This window comes from Myodes glareolus, chromosome 17, assembly GCF_982192425.1.
Source record: "Myodes glareolus chromosome 17, mMyoGla1.1, whole genome shotgun sequence".
NCBI lineage: Eukaryota > Metazoa > Chordata > Mammalia > Rodentia > Cricetidae > Myodes > Myodes glareolus.
Window position 1 is genome coordinate 7,031,285 of NC_142042.1, and position 16,609 is coordinate 7,047,893.

General features: G+C 41.9%; 1 protein-coding gene across 1 annotated transcript in view; it reads left to right on the forward strand.

The window, feature by feature from the left end:
• Positions 1–395: 395 nt before the first annotated feature.
• The window catches only part of Ptgfr (prostaglandin F receptor), a 37,463-nt gene continuing 21,249 nt past the window's right edge, over positions 396–16,609 (forward strand). The window contains exons 1-2 of the mRNA XM_048453592.3: positions 396–988; positions 2,376–3,245. Of these exons, the coding sequence (XP_048309549.1) occupies positions 2,448–3,245 (798 nt within the window). The 5' untranslated portion in view covers positions 396–988; positions 2,376–2,447. The remainder of the gene's footprint in view (positions 989–2,375; positions 3,246–16,609) is intronic.

Below are 16,609 nucleotides of genomic sequence, written 5' to 3' on the forward strand. Positions count from 1 at the left end.
AATAGAATCACGTAAGTGTTGGGATGGGCAACGAGATGTTAACAGGTGTAGGGTGATGCGTTATCCGCTGAAAGCAATCAGCAATCGTAGTGGTAACAACAACAACAACAAAAAGACTCGCACTGTACAAGTTCATTCAACATTACACATTTATGATAGAACTGGGTTCAAATAATTCTTCATGAAAAAGAAGCATGTCTTTATTTGATCATTAACGAATTTTTACAAAACCTATTAGGCGCACATCCTTTGCTGTAGCTGTCGCCCGATATTCTCTCAAGGACTTTGATGCTACCAAAAGGTTTCCAGCCCCAGGCCAGCAGGTGGTCAGGAATGTTGTTCACACCATCTCCTCAGTCTTTTACCCAGAGGGACTTAGGCTCAGGCGGCAGTGGAGCCTAAATCTGTTCCGCTCACAGCAGATACCTGCCACGAAGTTCGCTTTCAAACAGGCAGCCCTTTCTTCCCGTACCCCTTTCTGTTTGGGCTTGGGACGAGTTTATTCTGTAAGCGGCATTCCACAACCGAACACATCAGGGTCAAGACATGCCCTCGCCCTTCTCATTCCTGCCTTGCAGACTCAGAAATGGCCCTTTTTATTTGGAAATGAGTTTAAAGCAAAACTTTCCGTAGCTATCTGGTGGCTGGAAGTATTGTCTGCTGCTGCTGAGTGGCCAAAGCATCAGAGGATCGTGCCTTAGCCTTACTCAGTGCGGAAAGGAAAAGGGGGCGGAGAGGAAAGAGAGACAAGGAAGGGGCGGAGGTCACTGAGTCCTCCACACCGCGGAGCCTGCGATCGAGCATCGCTAGGTACCTTGGAGTTCAGCGCACATTTGGGCCAGCAGGTCCTGCGGCACAGAGAGAACGTAGGAAGTCCTGAGCAGCGGAGCCTGAGGTTGCAGCTGCGCGAGGCTGGGTGCGCCATGGCAAGCGGAGCGCAGAGCTCTTCTACTCCGGACACAGCCACTCGGTGGCCCACAATGCCAAGGTAACCAGCAACCCGGTGGCTGCATTCCCATGACCGGATTCCCACGGTCCCTGGATTCCCCAGCCGAATCCAGGGTTGATAAACTCCTATGGAGACAGCTGTAGGGGTCCTGGTGGAGAGCGTCTTAATGGCAGTGATTTTGGACCCAATTCGTGGTGCACTGTGTAGAGAGAATGGTGTTTGGGCCGAGCTGTATGGATGGGGCTCGTTAGCTCGGTAGCGGATCCCTCCACTAGAGAAGCAGGCAAACCGGGCAGGCTATTCTCCTTGAGATTCCCGGCTGATCGCCCTTCATGGTACTTACCGAGTCTGCCACAGACCTCTGGCGCCCTCCAGGGTGGGAGGGAAAAGAACTCTCCGGAGTTTGAGGAATTGCAAAAAGTTTCAGCAAGCTGGCTAGGTTTTGAGATGTTGCAAGCTGAGGCCCCATGGGGTGCGGGGTTTGCAACTGGCGAAAGTCAGCCTGTGAGTAAGACACGGAGGGGGTAGCCAGCCTTTCCCTGGGGCCCATAAAGCCACTGTGCTGTCGGATCCGCGGCCTCCGGGAAAGCTTCTCTGTGAAACCAATCTAATTAGCTAGCTGAGGAGTGGCTGTGGTCTTGTAACTAGTGAGGGTGCCTTGGGAAAAAACAATACAGTACTTGTCACTGGGGATTGGACGAACCTGACTGCATCTTTCAGGCCAAAGTGTTGAGGGGACGATGCTTTCCCAATTTCTCGTCTTGCATAGGGATTTCTGCCCTGGCAAAAGGAGCAGGGAAAAGCTCTGAAATCAGTACCCAGAGCCTTAACACTTTCTTCCAGGAGTCAAAGTGAGCATTTGTGAGTCTCTCCCCCCCCCCCCCGCCCCCGAATGAGGGTGTGTTTCTGTGTGTTGTCCTTTCATGATTTAGGTTTTAGAAGCGTCCTATTTGGCAGGAGTAAGCTAGCTGAAGCCCTGGAAGTTTACATAAGCTGTATCTGTAGGGCAAGCAGGTACCTCACCTAGAAGTTCACCAGTTACTTGCTGGTCAGTGCCCCACAGAGAAAAGGCCAAGTGCTTAAAGAATTAGTTATTAAATAAACGGTCAAGCTTCAAAAACTCATTGGATCTTTACGCTTTAGGAAGACATCAAATGATTTAAGATACCAGTTACGTGTCGGAAGGGTTCTCAGAGATTTCTATCTTTAGAGGGAAGTGAACTGACAGCTGTTAATTTCGGCGACATCTTTACCTTGAAGAGAAAAAAAAGAATCCGGCAGATGCACGCTGATTTCAGAATGCTACCACCTGACTTATGATAGGCTGGGTAAATTCACCCCAGCCCAGGGTGCTGGGGGGCTCTTGGTTTTAGATGTCAGATGACTGGCCATTTGGTCTTTTAAATTCCTGTCCTGTATGCTGCAGATGTCTGCACTTCGAGACTACCCAGTGGTGACGGAGAGATGACCTGAGGGGACATCTTCTATCTCCACAACAATGTCCATGAACAGTTCCAAACAGCCAGTGTTTCCTGCAGCTGGACTAATCGCCAACACGACCTGCCAAACTCAAAGCCGACTTTCAGTATTTTTTTCAATAATCTTCATGACGGTGGGGATCTTATCTAACAGCCTGGCTATTGCCATTCTCATGAAGGCATATCAGAGATTTAGACAGAAGTCCAAGGCCTCCTTTCTGCTCCTGGCTAGTGGCCTAGTGATCACAGACTTCTTCGGCCACCTCATCAATGGAGGGATAGCTGTCTTCGTCTATGCTTCTGATAAGGACTGGATACGCTTCGATCAATCAAACATCCTCTGCAGTGTTTTTGGGATCTCCATGGTGTTTTCTGGTCTGTGCCCACTTTTCCTAGGCAGTGTGATGGCCATCGAACGGTGTATTGGAGTCACCAATCCTATATTCCATTCTACGAAAATTACATCGAAACATGTGAAAATGATATTGGGTGGCGTGTGCATGTTTGCCATTTTCGTGGCTTTGTTGCCCATCCTTGGACACAGAGACTATCAAATCCAAGCATCCAGAACCTGGTGTTTCTACAACACTGAGCACATTGAAGACTGGGAGGACAGATTTTATCTCTTGTTCTTTTCTTTTCTGGGCCTCTTAGCTCTTGGTGTGTCATTCTTGTGCAACGCCATCACGGGAGTTACACTCCTAAGGGTGAAGTTTAAAAGTCAGCAACATAGACAAGGCAGATCTCATCACTTCGAGATGGTCATTCAGCTCCTGGCCATAATGTGTGTCTCCTGCATCTGCTGGAGCCCCTTCCTGGTAAGATCCTAAAGTATTGCCAGTTTCTGCTTTCTGGGGTTTATCTATGTTCTGTACAAGGTCTGTTGTCTTTACAGGGTTGCTGGTCTAGCATGTCAAGCTTTTAAATGCTAAAATTGACTTCCAAGCTCAGCTCTGGGCGACATGTTTATTTTCCCATAGGCCCCAAATTGAATGTGTTTCCAAACAAGAGTAATCATAGTCTTTCTTGCTTCCACGTGGGACAGTGTAAAGTAGCCTAAGTAGTAGTTTCCATATACTGGGTGTGATTATCCACTAAAATGTTGATAGACTGAGTGGTTGAGATAGACCATTGTGTCCGAATCAGATGGATTCTGATAGAAAATGACACAGATTTGAACTTGTGAATGGAGTAGAGAAGCTGCAATGTTACTTCTAACATGTACAGATGAAGTCACAACTTGCCGACTATGGGATGAGCTGGGATAATTGACAGGTCAGCCAACCCTGTAGATAAAGAAGAGAAGATCACTAAGGCCTGAGTGATGCTGACAGTGTGTGTATGTGCGGGGGGGGGGGGGATGATTGACGGGTGATGCTGACAGTGTGTGTGTGTGTGTGGGGATGATTGATGGGTGATGCTGACAGTGTGTGTGTGTGGGGGGATGATTGATGGGTGATGCTGACAGTGTGTGTGTGTGTGTGTGTGTATGATTGATGGGTGATGCTGACAGTGTGTGTGTATGTGTGTGGGGATGATTGATGGGTGATGCTGACAGTGTGTGTGTGTGTGTGTATGTGTGTGTGTGTGGGGGGGATGATTGACGGGTGATGCTGACAGTGTTTGGGGGGGCGGGGAGGATGATTGACGGGAAGGTCAGACTTTCATCCTTTTACTTTAATTTCTTTAAAAGCTCTGTAGTCAGCAGGTACATGTGACAGCTTGGTATTTTAATCTGGAAATAAAGGAATTTGTAAAGCCTTCATATTTTCTTCCAGATAGAAGACAGAAAAACTGTAAGAGAATCTATGGCCCAAGCTCACTCACCAAATTCACTTTATCTTGAGAGGAATGATAATACACAATTAAAGAGGAAACCAAACTTCTGTAAGAGGAAGGGAGGGTGTCAGGTGAGAGGCAATGCTAGGTATGGTAATCACAAGGGATGTAAGCTGCAGGTCTGTTGGTCATGGACTTTCCTGTATCCCAAGTATAGCAGCTGTCTGAGAATGCACAGCTCTGATACACAGCACAGATGACTGCTGTGCACACAAAAGGTGGTGAGTATGGCTCATGCTCAGGGGGCAAGAAGAAAGACAGTGTTGTTTCATAAAAGACCATTTTTATAACATTAGTTTTCATTTTATGGCCTTGCAATCTCAATTAAATTTCTTCAGTTGTTAAATCATTTAGGAATCTATTCACATTTTCCCTGGACTAGCCAGATAGATGGTCCACTTCAGAGTGCTGAGATTATTCATGACAATTCAGCTTCTGGAAGACTGCATGCTGTCTCCTGAGTCTGGAGTCTGCTTTGTTCTTAGTAGCCTAATGTTCTAACTGAAGGACAAAAACTAGATAAAACATCAGTGTTCATTTTGAGTGGTTTAATGTAAGTATATGGTCCTTGGCAAAAGAATTTCTTAAGTTTTTAAACTAATGTGGTTTTTTAAAATACAAAATGAGGCTGAGTGAACTGTTCTTAATTTGGTAATTATATGGAGGTAAAATAAAAAAAATGTGGGTAGGAATGTTAGGGAAACTTTGAGGGTGAAGGGCGAAGGGCGTAGCTCAAAAAACCCCGGCAATAAGAGAATTAAAGGGGACAAACAATTTAGACAAGCCAGGTGTCTTGAGGTGTGTGCTGATTTGTCTTTGATCACCACGAAGGTTCTGTTTAGCTCTGGTTTTTGACTTTGAGGAACTGGAGTGGAAGATTACCTTCTGTAAGACCATGGAAGAATGGAATCCCAGACTCTTGCCATGGATATGTTGGGTTTACATTTTCTCATTTCTTCTGCTGGAAATTTTGGTTTCTTTTATTGATTAGATAGATCATATGATTTAATTTATATTTTGAATAATTTTCAATGGGTTTTATTTTTATGAGGCCACTTTCTTTCCTGTTCCACCACCTCCTCCTTTTGATTAGCATGCTAAGTAAGGCTTTCCTGAGGCATTCCCTTCACTTTCCTCTAGGAACTGTTGACATACTTATGTGCTTCTATTTCTAAGATGCTTTCCAGTGTGGAATTCCTCCTGTGTAAAGTACACAGTGTAAAGAGCACAGTCGTCTCTCCACTGGTTGATATTAGGAGTGCTTTCAGCCTTTCGAAGGGTTTGGCTGATGTCTGATGGTGACAAGTGTCTGACAGTCACCCCATTCTGGCTTGTAACCAGGTGGTATGGTATAGTTCATTTCATGGAGGAGGAAAATGGAACTTGCTTCTCCCAGGAATTGAGACTTAGAAGTCAAGAATAAACACTGCATTTGCTTAAAGTATAGCTTCCTAGTAACATTTAGGTTTTTGCCATATCTGTATTTCATAACTGTAATTTAGATGAACTCAGATAAATTCACTGAATTAAAATTCCAGCTGACAAACGTAAGAAATCACACTAGGCATTTAGCTTAGAGTTCTCTATAGAAATACGCTCACTCCAATCTCTGAGAGCCAAACAACAATTATTAAATGATCTTTTGAGCGTCCTAGGCAAGGGACCTTTACCTGGAACCTACTAGGTAGACCTGCTGTCCTTGGACTTGTGGTGCCGTCCTCTCCTGCTGTCCCCTGAGGGCTGGAATGACAAGCATGCGCCACTGTGCCCAGCTCCAAGTAACAATTTCTTAGTAATCTTTGTTTTGCCTTTATATTTGTATATGCAATGATTCTTTCTAATGCTCTCTTCATAGACTATATAACTTTCAAAGGAGTTTACTACTATTGCTATGCATGTTTCTCAAATTTGGTAGGGCAATAAATACTTGTGAACTGGTTGATTGAAACTTAGGCAGGACGGATGTCAAGAGATTGGAAATGATTGACCAGAATGGATTCTGAGTTTTGTAGGTAAGAGTTACGGAAGTACCGCAGTCAAACGGTAAGTTTTTATGTGTTTTACAACAGGACATGCAGCTTATGAGCTGTTGACATTCAGCTGTCTCTTGGTAGAGGCCAGGGGCTTATTTCAAGCTTATTTCACTACCTCTTCAGATGGCTAATTTTAAAGGAAGGAAAAGAAAGTATTTGAGGAACAAGATGATTTCCTTTGTATGGAGTTTACCCAAGAAATGTCTTTTTTTTTGTATATGTAGAATTGAATCTTAATTTTTCTCAGGTTGTAAATCTTATGGAAATGCTTCTAGTCACTTTTGTAGTTAAATATTTAGTCTTTAAGGTGATTATCATATAGATCAATTGGGTGGTTAGTTTTACTTTGACTGAAATTGCTGAAGTTCTCGGTGTTATAGTGACCAGGTGTTACAGAGTGAGTAGCCAATGATGGTGATGAGGATATCTACCCTGTGGCTATTTGGAAAGCTGGTTACTATCAATTTTTAAAAACATTGAATAGAAATCTCTATGTATCTCTGTCCTTGTTTTGGCACTGAAGAATTATGGACGAATACAAACCTGTATGTGTTAAGAGAAAAGAAAATATAGAAAATCCATAAACATCCATTTAGAGCTGAATCTTGCCCAAACATTTCTAATCTCTTCACATTCTGTGTAGAAGGCTGTCAACCAAAAATCAATGTGTGTAAATCTGTGCCTGTAACATGTGTGTATCTACATAAGTAGTGTGTATATAATTATGTTCTTTCAATTTTTTAGTTGTTATTTTATATTTATTTATTCTCTCTCTCTCTCTGTGTGTGTGCGTGTGTGTGTGTGTGTGTGTGTGTGTGTGTGTGTGTGTATGATATAAGCCATGGATATACAAGTACCCTCGGAGGTCAGAAGAGAGCATCAGATTCTTTGGAGCTAGAGTTACTCAGGGCCTTTGGAGATAAGCAAGCGCTGGGAAATACTGAGTCATCTCTCAAGTGCCATAAGTGTTTTCATACATATAAAATGCACATTTGTACATCGGCATATACAAATATATACATATATGTATACATGCAGAGAGAGATCACACACAGTTGTTCAATTATGTACAAAATTAAAACTTTTAACTAGTACACCTTTGTGTCTGACCATGTCAAATAGAAGGGATTCCTCTGAGATTAGGAGCAAAGTGGATGTCAAGCTACCTAACCATAAGGTATATGCAGAAAACAACTCAGTTTCAGACAGGGTTTGTGCTTCTCTGTTCAGTGGGAGTGGGGCTGTCTCTAACTCTGGGAAAGAGTGGAGGTAGGGGGAGGGAAAACTTTGGTAGGGATGTGATGTATGAAAGAATAAAAGTAAAAAAAAATGAACAAACAAAAATCTCACGCTGCAATTTCCTACCTTGGCCAAAGGTGTTTTGTTTCTTTTTTGTTTGTTTTGTTTTTGTTTGTTTGTGTTTTTTTTTCAATTATCATTGGAGGATTGCTGCCAATTTCCATTGTCTCTGCTGCTTTCCATCCTAAATGACAGTGACTCTTTAGAACATGAGCATCACAGTGTGGGTCCCTGGCAGAATCTATGACTCCCGGGTTCCACTTCTCTACAGGTACCCAACAGCTCAGACACACACTTGGGAGTTCTGTTCAGAAGAAGGAACACAGTAAGTGGGACGGTGCCAGCACCGTGCGAGCCACGCAGGCGAGGGCAGCCTTCTCACACTTGGTAGCCATGCGGTAGGGAACAGCAAGGGTCACTGAGCGGCTGGCACAGAAGTGGACCTGGAAACTCTAGGAGCACATTCTGACCCTGAGTCTCGGCATGTTTTGCCTAGAACACTCTCCTGACATTCCTGTGATTTTTACACTGTTTTCTTATTGCTCAAATATTACCTCTTCTAGGCAGTCTTAAAAAATAACATTTCAACAGGGCCGTGGTGGTACACGCCTTTCATTGCAGCACTTGGAGGCAGAGGCAGGCAGATCTCTGTGAGTTTTGGGGCCAACCTGGTATAGAAAGAGAGTTCCAGGACAGCCAGAGCTGTTATACAGAGAAACCCTGTGTAAAGAAATATAAAATAAACACAATAAAGCACATCTTCTCTCTTTCCTTCCTCTGCATTATTTCCCTCAAAGCACTCAGAATTATGTAATATTTCTTAGTTTGTCTGTAGTTATTTTTTTTAATAAGGTTTTTGCCTTTCGCATGTAAGCTCCAAAAGGTAGAGGGAGCCTTCTTTATTGCTACATCCTCAGTTCTTAGACCTGTTTGGGGCCTGTGGTTGGTTTGTATAGTAGGTGCTACAGAATATCATGCAAAGGAATGCTTACAGTGTGACCATATTGTCTCAACTTTGCATTCTAAACTATGAGCTGGTTGGATTTGGACCTCCAATTCATGATTAGAATTGGAACATCCTGGGAGGAGGAATACTTCCATCTGGAGGCTCCCAAGCAAGAGAACCTTGGGGAACCCTTTACATTCTGAAGCCTGAATCTGAATTAGAACTTAGAATCTTAGCATCTAGAAGAATCTTATAGATAAATAAGGCTCAGGATTTTATTATTTACAACAATCCATTTATGTGTCATTTCCTCACCTAGTCTCAGCGCTCTTTGATGTTGTGCCTTAAGGCATTTGTGTTTTAATTCCTAAACACCAGGGCGTTGGATTAGTCAACAAGTGCTTAACAAAAACCTAATAAACCAAGCACACTGAATAGGAAGTACTGAGGCAAAATAAAATATTAAGAAAAAAACCACCAAAAGGTAGTATAATCTATCCCAACAGTTTTCAGCATTGTCTTTCTCTTCCCTGACACCCCATAATGCATGTGGGAATCTTGTCAGGGGGGCAAGAGGAAAACATTACTTAGAATAAAGGCTTCCAGATTTTGCTTGCTCACTGCTATAAAATGAAATCTTTACTCTAAATGTTGAAATTTGTCTAACATTGGGCTCAATATTGTCATGTCTCTACTGGCTGGTTGAATTAATATATGTGTGTATTTATTTATTTACATGCCTAACTTCCTACTTATATCTTGATTTGTATATCTTTTGAGGCAAGTATTAGATATTCTAGGATGGCCTTAAACTCATTATGTAGCCAAAGATGACCTCAAACTTCTATGTCCACCTCCTGAATTCTTGGATTACAGGTGTAGGCCACCACACTTGATTTACACAGAGCTGGGGATCGAATCCAAGGCTTTGTGTATGCTACACAAGCATTTGGTCCACGGGTCATGTTTCCAGCTCTTGATTTGTAAAGTAAGACTAGAAGACAGGACACGCTTTATATTTAGAAATCAATCCTTAGAATAACCAGGCAGACTGTGTCTGTGGATGTGGATGCATCCTATAGGGAGGGTCTCTTGAATGAGTCTTCCTCAGGGATATTTCCTTCAGCTGAGCACAGCTTCCATGATTATGTCACTGTCTCTGTCTGTGGTCATCCTATATATTATTATATAGGCATAAAACTGGAGAACTCTGTCCCTTGTCTCACTTGGGACATGTCCCCAGAGCACTTCCTGCATTCAGGCGTGCTGAGGTATCAGCAGAGGGCTTTCCTCATAGTTTCCTGGCAACTTGTCTTCTGCCTACTCTTGCCACCCTCATCGACCCACAATTTGGATAGGGTTTGATGTATAGACCTCCAACTCAATGCTAATTTCCTGGAAGTCTGTCTGCTCCAGTCTTATCTACATATAAAGTGTTTTGCCTGTAGATTTGAAACAGGATCAGAAAAGCATATTGTACTCTGTATATGGAACTGAACTTGGTTGAGAGAAGTAACCTTCTTCCCCATGGAAAAATCTGCCCAGTGAATGTCGATTAGTTAAAGAAAAGACACCACGAGGCTGAGAAATTACACAAAAATCAGTTGCTTAAAATGAACAGGGTGGTCCGAAAGACTGTGTTATTTTAAGTTCATTTGTTCTTGGCAAAACAAGATTTCTTGTTTTCAAGAAGAAAGACGTAAAAATGCTCAAAGATGTCACATAGAAACAATGCTTGCAAAACATGACTTGAACCATTTGAGTATAAACAAATCACAAACATGTGAATTATAGTTATGTACTCGGGTTTTCTGATTTGCTGTGTGGGATTCTTATTAAGCCTTCATACATCTAAGGAACAATTCAAGATATGACTATTTCCAGATCTTTCTGGATTCATAGACATAATTTTACATGCTTGGATGTATGGGAACAGTAGGTATAGGAAATGCAATCACATCTGTATTTGTTGGGAAGGCCTTAACAACCAAACCAATTTGTCCTGGCATAACCAGGTTGTTTATCTGTGTTCGGGAAGGAGTGGGGGAAATTCATCTTTTGATCCTTGTAAACGTATCTTTCAATGCTTGTATAAACATGTCACTCTATCTGTGCTCTGACCTGGATGTGAGGGTGTTAATGCCACAGAGGACTGGACACAGTTATGGTTTACACAGACGGGGAGACAGTTTCCTCACTCCTCCTCAAATGAAAACCAGACTGTAGGATGCCGAGAGGGAGTGGGGCTGTGGTGTGAAGGAGACGGAGACAATTGGATTCTGTAGGTGCGATCATCCTAACCTTTTGAGCTGTGTGGAAAACCAAGCCTTTCCTTGAGAGCACTTAGAACACAGAGACCGGGAGCAGGACCGTGAGCATCACCACCTCTTAGCTATCACCTTGGAGTGACCCTCAGCTAATTTTGTGCTTATGGGAACTGAATGCAATAAGTATACTTATTTGAGATATTATTGGGACAAATTATATGACTTGCTTGAAAACCGTAACAGAGCCATAGGCACACAATAGACAGCAACAGTAACAGCAGCAGCAGCAGCAGCAACAACACTCTGTGAAGCTATTGCCGTGGTTTCTGCTCACCGTGCTGATTAAATGAATTGTATTTGATTCAGATGTTCTTTATGCCTTTTCCCCACTGAGAAGGTCTGATTGAGCCACAGGAAAAGGTTGGAAGGTTTTACAGTTTCAGGGAAGTGTTTTGGAAATTTTTACTTGTTCCTGATTCGAATCTTTGTTTCAGGGTCCCATCCAAAGTAGATGGCGTCTGCCCGTCATTCGCACTTTGCTCCGTTTAAATATTCTTAGACTTTAGGTAGCAAATCAAGTTAAAGTTAGCAAAAATGGTTGGAACTATTGCAAGGTGCCATGCTTGGGGCTGAGAATGGTACCAGGGAGAAGAAGACAAGCTCTTTTCCAGAGAGAAGGCAAAATGCAGATAAAGTAGGAAGTGTAGGTTTTTGCTCTTGAAGAGATGGCAGAGTGCTGGGGTTTCGAGCCTGCTAGGCAAGCCCCCTGTTCTCCACCCTTGGCCGTGTGATTGGAATGATTTACTCTCATACAAAGTGGGCATCTCAATAGCACCTGCTTTATAGGTTTGTGGCAAAACTGGGTAGATTAATATGTGTGAAGAAGCACTTAAAAGCATGTTTCATGTACATTAAGTGCTGTGTGTTTTCAGTGATTATGCTATTATTTTATTGATGCTGTTACTATTAAATGACAATTCTGTCGTATAGCAATTTTGTTAATGAGATAATCCAAAGGATTTTATAATCACCTAGTTAATGATATGAGTGTTGCACGAGGAGCAGTTTATCCTGCTTTGGAGACTCACTAGTACTTAGTACTGATTTGACAAATTCTTATTAGGCGCTTATCATGTGGCAGGCCCTGTTATATTATTCCAGAATATCAATTGCTCTGATTCAACTGTTCCTAAAATTTATATCCTCAAACAAGGTGGAGCGAAGTGTTAGAAGTTGAAATAAAGTAATAGGAGGTATTTTATTTTATATGAGATTGTCTTTGACAATTTATTCAATGGAAAAGTGTCTAGAGTATGTCTTTCAGAAAGAAAAGTTACTTGGCATGGAAATCCAAAGTCAAGGTATGTAAGTGTTCAAAACCAAGAAGAGAAAAGAACAATGTCTACAGATGGAGGAGTGTGCATTTGAGACAGTGTCATTTGTGCAGGCTTTAACATCATTGGAATACAGTAGATTGCAGAGAACTCATAGTTTTTAAATTGAAAATATATTATTCTCTTATACATTGTGACCACAGTTTCCCTTCCCTCCACTCATCCTGGCATGGGTCTGCTGTGAAGTAATATTAAGAGATATTTTTCAATAAATGAACACTAGAACAATTAAAACAGATAATAAATATTGAATGAAAAATTAATATTTCATACAATCTTTGGATAAGTGACATGACTCAGAATGGAGAAAACACTTAAACCATTTGAGAAAAGGGAACTGTAGCAGTTTCTAGAACTTTCTAAGCATTTAGTCTTGGAAAAGACTCAAAATAATAATTAAAATTTCCATGCATTTTAATAGTAGAAATTGTGAAACTAATCCTTTCTGAAGGGAGCACTGGTGTCTCCCAGGTAAGGGCAGAGAAAGCAGTAGGAGAAACACCCTTGAAAGCAATTGCCCTGGACTCTCAGAAACAGACTTGCCGGCTTCTTCAAGACTGTGCTAGAAAGTGGTCAGAGCTTTGCTCTTGAACGTAGAAGATCGAAAGTAAATCCCTGTCCTGAAAAAGTACCTGTATGTAATGAAACTAATTTCTAATGCATGTCTACAATCTGTCTAGTAAATCTAATTGCTACACACAAATCTGCTTTTAATATGGGATGGGCATAACAATTTCTCTTTTCTTGCCTCTTCTTGGAACAAGCAAGGGATTAACTGCTCACCCACCATGAAGCCCTGGGTGGAGCACAGACATACATGACTCAGCACCAATCACATGGTCGTAGCAGCTACATAGCAGTCACTAGCTGTTGTGATTATCACTTGTTCAGCGTTTGGCTTTTCACATTTTCACCTGGCTCAGGTTCAAAAGGGAGAAAGGGAGTTTGACATGAGTGGATGGCTGGGAGGTGAAAGGCAGGGACGGGGGTGGAGAACAGACAATGCTATGCAGGCTGAAGAAGCCTGGCAGTGCGTGCATGTGTGTGTGTGTGTGTGTGCGCACGCGCGCTTAGGAGCACTACTGGAAAGCAAGGCATCCCTCACATCCACAGCTGTTATCACTGAAGAACAATCAGTTTCATGAAATACATTCTCTTAAGCTACATGGGGAGACTTCATTAGCTATAAAACTTTTGTCAAAAGCACAACAGACTGCAAGTGAGGGTAAAATTTTCTAAACCCCAAGGGTACCACCTTTCACAGTCTACTTGCATTCTTCTGTGCAGCTAGCATGGGTGACTGTCACGTTAGGTCTTTGATTAATGGGCTAAAGAGTCTCTGTCCTACCAATTGCTAGGTCTCTTTTGTGCAAGGACATAAGTATTTTTCTAAGTGGTTTTGAAAAGGTCTTTGGATAGCAAAGAACAGATAATTCTGATCTTTAACTGGAAAAATCAATTACAGAAGATTCAGAATGTTTTTCAATTTTTATTGCAATTTAATTTAGTACTTGTTTTGTAGGTAGGAAATTGATCAGTTTCTTTTGTGGTTACTGCCTTTTGTTTGATGCGTAGGAAGTGATTTTCTAAGAAAAAACTGATGTGACAATATTTATTGCATTCTCTTTTCTAGCATGAACCCTTTATTTCTATATATCCTTATCTATAGCCACCTTCATAACTATGTCTTAATCTATGTATATGTCTATATACACATCACATCTGTATCTCTATCTTTCGCTGTGGCCAGCAAGCTCCTAGACTCTGCCTGCCTCTGTTTCCCAGTGCTTGGATTAGAGCCTTTCGTAGGTAGGCTGCCTTTGTCCTTCAGGGTTTGGACCTCATGTTTCCATGGAAAGGACTCTTGCCACAGAGTCCTTCCCATGATCCCCATGATGTTTATGTTTTAAATACATTTACAGCTCAATTTGGTTTGATTTGAAAGTTAATAATATGAGTTTTATTTTGAATAGTTAGATAGTTGTCCTCAAATAACTATGACTGTATATGGAAGTCTCGTACAGTACATGTTTTGATCTTCCCAAACCTGCTAGCCAATTCTATTTATCTACTTTTCTTTTTCTTCTTTTCTTTTCTTTCTTTTCTCCTCCTCTTCCTCTTCTTCTTTTGTATGGAAAGGTTTCCCTTTGTAGCCCTAGCTGTCCTGGAATGTTCTATGTAGACTAGGCTGGCCTCAAACTCACAGAGGTCCCCTGCCTTTGCCTCCAGAATGGAGGATTAAATGTATGAATCACTGTGCTCACGTATTTATCTCCCTTTTTATCCAGCACATGCATCTTTTCATTCTTTCCGTCACAAAATTCTACACAATTTATCTGAAGAAATTTTATGTCCTGTTTTTATTGTACTGGCTGTATTCTGGAATTTGGTAATAGTAGCTTCCTGTGACGTGTGCTTGGAAACAGCCGGGCTTAGATGAGAAACCTCTTTCCATATGTTTTATTATAGCCAGGGTCACCTGTGCACAGCCCCTCTCTCACCTTGGCTGTCGTTAGCCTGTACGGCAGCTATGACTGCCTTTACCACACCACAGACAGTCAAGGACTGAGTTACTGCCCCCCCCCCCATAGAGTGCCAGGGCCCACTTTACACTGCAAAGATGTTTCACGGCTCATGCAGTCCCGTCCCCCTGCCACTGAGCCCCTCAACTCTTTGCACTTTCTTTGCACGGCAAGTAGACGTGGAAGGTGCCACGAACTGGCCATGCTGGTGGCATCAGGGCATGAAGAATGAGTCACTTGCTTAAACCACATAGGTCATTGTTTCTCAAAACTCACATTTCTTACAATAAAAACTGGTTTTACAATGTCAAATTAATTTAATATGTGATTTTTGCCAATGCGGTAATTTTGTCTGTAAGTTGCTGGAAAGAACAGCATAGCCACGTAGCACTGAGTCGACTTGCAGACTGTCCCGAGCTATCTTTGTGTTTGGGTATAGACATTCCTGAAACACATCTTTCAAGCAAAACAGGTCAAGATTTCCTTTCCTCTTCTCTCATCTCTCATGTCTTCAGTGCCTTCTGGTTGGTGCTTGAGGCTGGGAGCAAAAAAAAAAAAGAAAAAAAAAAGAAATATGGTCAGAAACTTGCTTCTGTTACACAGCTGCAACGTCTACCCCCACGCCACAGCCTGTACCTGAATAGCTGCTTTCTCTGCTAATTCAGAAAATGTGAAGGTAAACTAGATGGGGGACAGAGAGCGGAAGAGTGTGGATAATCCCATTTTAAAAGGTTGTTTTTAAAGAGCTCCGGGAGCTTGGTGCTGACCACAGTGGTCCTCAGTACCTGGAATTACCCCATCCCTCTCCTAGTCCTGAACAGTTTGGGTTCAGTGTTGCCCAAGACCTATGTGTTAGTAAGACACTTCTGAGAATTCCTCCCAGTGTGGCACACCCTAAGGGTTTGCTTAAATAAGAAATGTTTCTTTTCAGAAAGGCTTGAATAGAATTGCTCATAGGAGGAATAAAACCGTGTGACGATCTCCATGTCCCTTATTTCTTAGTATGTCAGTTCCTTTCCTAAGTGTAACTAAGAGAGCAAGAGAAGGCTCTGTTGTCCAACGAGTGGAGAGTGTTTCTGATGCAGTTTAGTGTCGTATGTCTCCAATGATCTATTCAACCTTTCTATTTCTGAGATTATAATTTGATTGCATTTCTCTCTTCCCTATAATTTTACCACTAGTAGTTCCCAGAGTTTACAGTGTGTGATCCTCCTTTCCCTATTCTGAGTTCATCTCAGCTCTTCATCCATTTTTGCCAAGGTTGGTAGACTTGTATGGTGTTGATGATTTTGAACATACCAATGAAATTAGGACAAGAAGAAAGACCCACCTTAAACCGTAGAGGTCATATCTATCTCCAAATGAGAAAAGTACCCACCCTCCCAAATATTAGAAAACAAAACAAAACAATCAGTCACACAAAGAAACAAACGTCTAAAGTCCTTATAAAAATCAGTAACTTCTAGGACTTCTGTAGGGTATGTGGTGACTCTTTTCCCCACTGAAAGCCCAAAGCAGCTAAGGCCAACTCTTTCTTATATTAAGGGAATACAAACAACTACTCTGGTAATGAAAAAAACATGAAGTAATTCTAAATGTGTGACTCTGGGCAGAGGGCTTTGCTTTTCAACACTGGCCATTCATGCTAAAAGTGTTTTCTGGTTTTGAGGAAGAGATGAAAATCATCTCTAAGAGTATATTACCTTGGAAGGTAGAGGCAGGAGGATCAGGAGTTCATGGTCAGTCTCAGCTATAAATTAAGTTTAAGACCAACTTGGGCTACCTGAGATTCTGACCAAAAACAAAACAAAACAAAAAACAAAACAAAATAAAATAAAACAAAAAACCTCCCCCCCAAACTGCACCCACCCAAAACCAAACC